This window comes from Suillus subaureus, assembly GCF_016647635.1.
Source record: "Suillus subaureus strain MN1 chromosome Unknown BJ212scaffold_527, whole genome shotgun sequence".
Taxonomy (NCBI): Eukaryota; Fungi; Basidiomycota; class Agaricomycetes; order Boletales; family Suillaceae; genus Suillus; species Suillus subaureus.
The window spans coordinates 7,235-10,314 of NW_024539083.1; the positions used below are offsets into that span (position 1 = coordinate 7,235).

Below are 3,080 nucleotides of genomic sequence, written 5' to 3' on the forward strand. Positions count from 1 at the left end.
AGCAACGGTTAATAAGAAGAAATAAATACGGGGATCAGAGACTTGAATGGGATCCCGTAAAGGATCAACGTCCAGCGTGCAAGCACGTCGCGTCGAAAGATTTTCTATCCTAATAAACATGTCGGAAACATGACAACTCACCAATTGCAAGTGTCCGCGCACACAACAAGGGCCCAAGGAGTCAAAAAGTCCTGCAGAACAAGTCAGCATTGTGTCAACACAGAATGAAAATATCAGAAAGTAGATCGCGTTCTTCTCAGAACCTGCTAGCAGGCATCGAAGTGAGCTGAGTTTACGAAGTTGTTTCATCGTAAAAAGACCAACATAAAACATTGACGAGCACTTACCTTGTCGTTGCAGCTTGAAGCAGACAAGAAAGCTCCGGAAACACCCGAAAGTACTATCACGCTTAAACCTGCCCTAAACTCAGCCACCCATTGAAACTATACATGTCTTGGTGAATTTCCCCACGGTCTGGCACGCTACACGGTGAGCTCATCCGCAACCGCAAGACACACAACCTCGCCATCTGAAGATGCAGATCTTCGTCAAGACCCTCACAGGGAAGACTATCACCCTCGAGGTGGAGTCTTCTGACACCATCGACAACGTCAAGGCAAAAATTCAGGATAAGGAAGGGTACGATTTATAATATATTTAGTACTACAGAGATTAATATCGTGATCAGTATTCCCCCCGACCAACAGCGTCTCATCTTTGCTGGAAAGCAGCTCGAAGATGGTCGCACACTCAGCGACTACAACATCCAGAAGGAGTCTACCCTCCACCTTGTCCTTCGGTGCGTCGCGCGTTTATTCTGACATCGAACATCATGTTCACCTATCCATAGTCTCCGTGGCGGAATCATCGAGCCCTCACTAAAGGTTCTCGCAGCCAAATACAACTGTGACAAGCAAATCTGCCGAAAATGCTACGCACGTCTGCCCCCGCGCGCAACTAACTGCCGTAAGCGCGGATGTGGGCACTCGTCACAACTCCGCCCGTGCGTCTTTCATTCCTTTACATTCTCTCACGTGAAAACTAATTTGACATCGCCGCAAACAGCAAGAAGAAGTTGAAGTAGTCGACTCGCTTTGGGCGTGCTTTGAGGACTATTATGGGACATCCATGTGTATTCACTCTTTCGCTCGCATATGCAACACATGATCATTCCATGTCATTTTGTGGAGCTTTCTGTGTGATTTCTCCGCATTTTGTGCGCATTGTTGATAATCATTGACACGATTATTTGTTTTAAGAGCGACTCAGCATCATGACAGGTCCCCGTTTTCCATCAGATATGTCAGTAGGCGAACTTGAGGATACCCGATGCGCAAGACACTCCCCTGACAACGTTTCGGAAGCGCGCAACAAACCCATTACCACAAACAACAACTTGCATGGCGCCCGTTGTGGCAGCTCAATAAGATCCGCCATAATCACCGTAACAGGCCCCACCCAGCGTGCCAGATCGTTTAAAAACTGGTAAAACATCATTAAAAACACCTTCGTATGACAACCGTGGTATGTACATGCAAAGAAGCGGACAAGTCGGTGTCAAATGACCCACCCAACATCATTGATGCACCTCTCGCCCTCACAAACTCAGTAAACCATGCATTCGTAATGTCCCATCTGTCTGTTTGTCCACGAAAATAACGAGAAAATATGTCCAAGTGCAACTGCAACTACAAAATAACGTAGCGTTCTCAATGACCAAAAACTAAAGCCAGGGTATGTAAAACATGTGAAATCCCAAAGCTGAAAACGAAATAAAATGTCATCCTCAGGCATGCTAAGACGATTTTTTTGGTTTAGGGAGGCGAGATTAGAACATGATAGCTGCGCCAGCTGCTGCAGAAAGTAGAACGACGGCAACGGGGCCCATGCCGATCTTGAGTGACATAGCACCATTGTTGATGGGCGAAGGTGAAGTGGTTCCGGACGAGCTAGATGTGGTACCAGAAGCAGTGGCTGAAGGAGACGTAGCAGACACCGCACTGCCGGTGCTCGTGCTCCTAGAAGGGATTTCAGATTATCGTTTCAGTGATAGGTAAGCATTAACTCACGTGCCCGTAGATGTGGACGTGGACGACATCGACGTTGTGGAAGTTGTCGTCGTTGCGGTAACAGAAAAGTCACCACTTGTTGCGTAAACCGTGTTGACGTTGCTGATGTCGGTGGCCTCGAGGGTGTAACCGTCGCTGTACACCGCAAGGTCAGCCGCTCTTATTCGTTCATTCAGCAGAGATCTATGCAGCGTGCTTACCCAAGGGGGGCCTGGGGCAGTACAATAGTCACTCCACCCGCCGAAGTTTGCACATTGTTTGCGATGGCAAATGTGTTGTGGAAGATGGTGTTCACCATGTAAATATTGAACGAACTGGCGTCGGAAGTGGTCGCATCCCAAGAGACGTTGAACAAGTCACCAACCGAAGCACTCGTTGGTGTGTTGAGCGTCAGTGCAGACACGAGAGGGATAGCCAAGGTAGCAAGAGCACTGAGGAGGTGGTTAACAACACATCGGAAACCTACTCATCGACTGCAATAGTGAACAAGAGACTTACGCGATTCTAGCAAACATGTTGAAGTCGTGAAGGGGGTATGAGAAATAAACTAGGCAAGGACGAAGAGGAAGGCAAACGAATAAGACAAGCGAGGGCTACGGAGAGAAGCCGGAAGTAGAGAACTGCAGGAGAGTTGAAGAAAAGTTTGAGCAAGTCTATCGGCTTTTATGCCAGAACTAAACCATAAGGCGTCTTCCCACGCGGCACGCCAGTCTGATTCAAAGCGTGCGATGCCGACGATTCACAAACACGCTGGATTCACTTCCTTTCTCATCCTTGCCTCGTCATTCCCGCGTTTTTTATTCCCTAGGTATGCCCAACTATGGATTCTAGTCAGTAATAGTAGACACTATCCATTCGAAGTCCTCAACTCCTCTGCCGCGGCTCACTGGAAAAAAAAGCCTTGGTGAAATTACGAGTCTAACCAGATGGCGGTGTGATTTCCATTCAGGCTGCAATCGTAACAGCCTTTCACCTGCGCTCAAGAATAGATCACGGCCATCTATTCCCTTT

General features: G+C 47.9%; 1 protein-coding gene across 1 annotated transcript; it reads left to right on the forward strand.

Annotated features, from left to right (window-relative positions):
- Window positions 1-491: 491 nt before the first annotated feature.
- BJ212DRAFT_1417875 (ubiquitin-carboxy extension protein fusion) lies at window positions 492-1,403 on the forward strand. The gene is made up of 4 exons (XM_041337578.1): window positions 492-639; window positions 689-799; window positions 851-1,003; window positions 1,066-1,403. The coding sequence occupies exons 1-4, from the start codon at window positions 536-538 to the stop codon at window positions 1,082-1,084; spliced, it is 387 nt and encodes a 128-aa protein (XP_041184902.1). The 5' UTR covers window positions 492-535; the 3' UTR covers window positions 1,085-1,403.
- The last annotated feature ends 1,677 nt before the right edge of the window (window positions 1,404-3,080 follow it).

Coding starts and splice junctions, on each gene's coding strand:
- BJ212DRAFT_1417875 (XM_041337578.1), top strand. CDS start 536: ATGCAGATCTTCGTCAAGACCCTCACAGGGAAGACTATCACCCTCGAG. Junction 640..688: donor AAAATTCAGGATAAGGAAGG/GTACGATTTATA, acceptor TATCGTGATCAG/TATTCCCCCCGACCAACAGC. Junction 800..850: donor ACCCTCCACCTTGTCCTTCG/GTGCGTCGCGCG, acceptor ACCTATCCATAG/TCTCCGTGGCGGAATCATCG.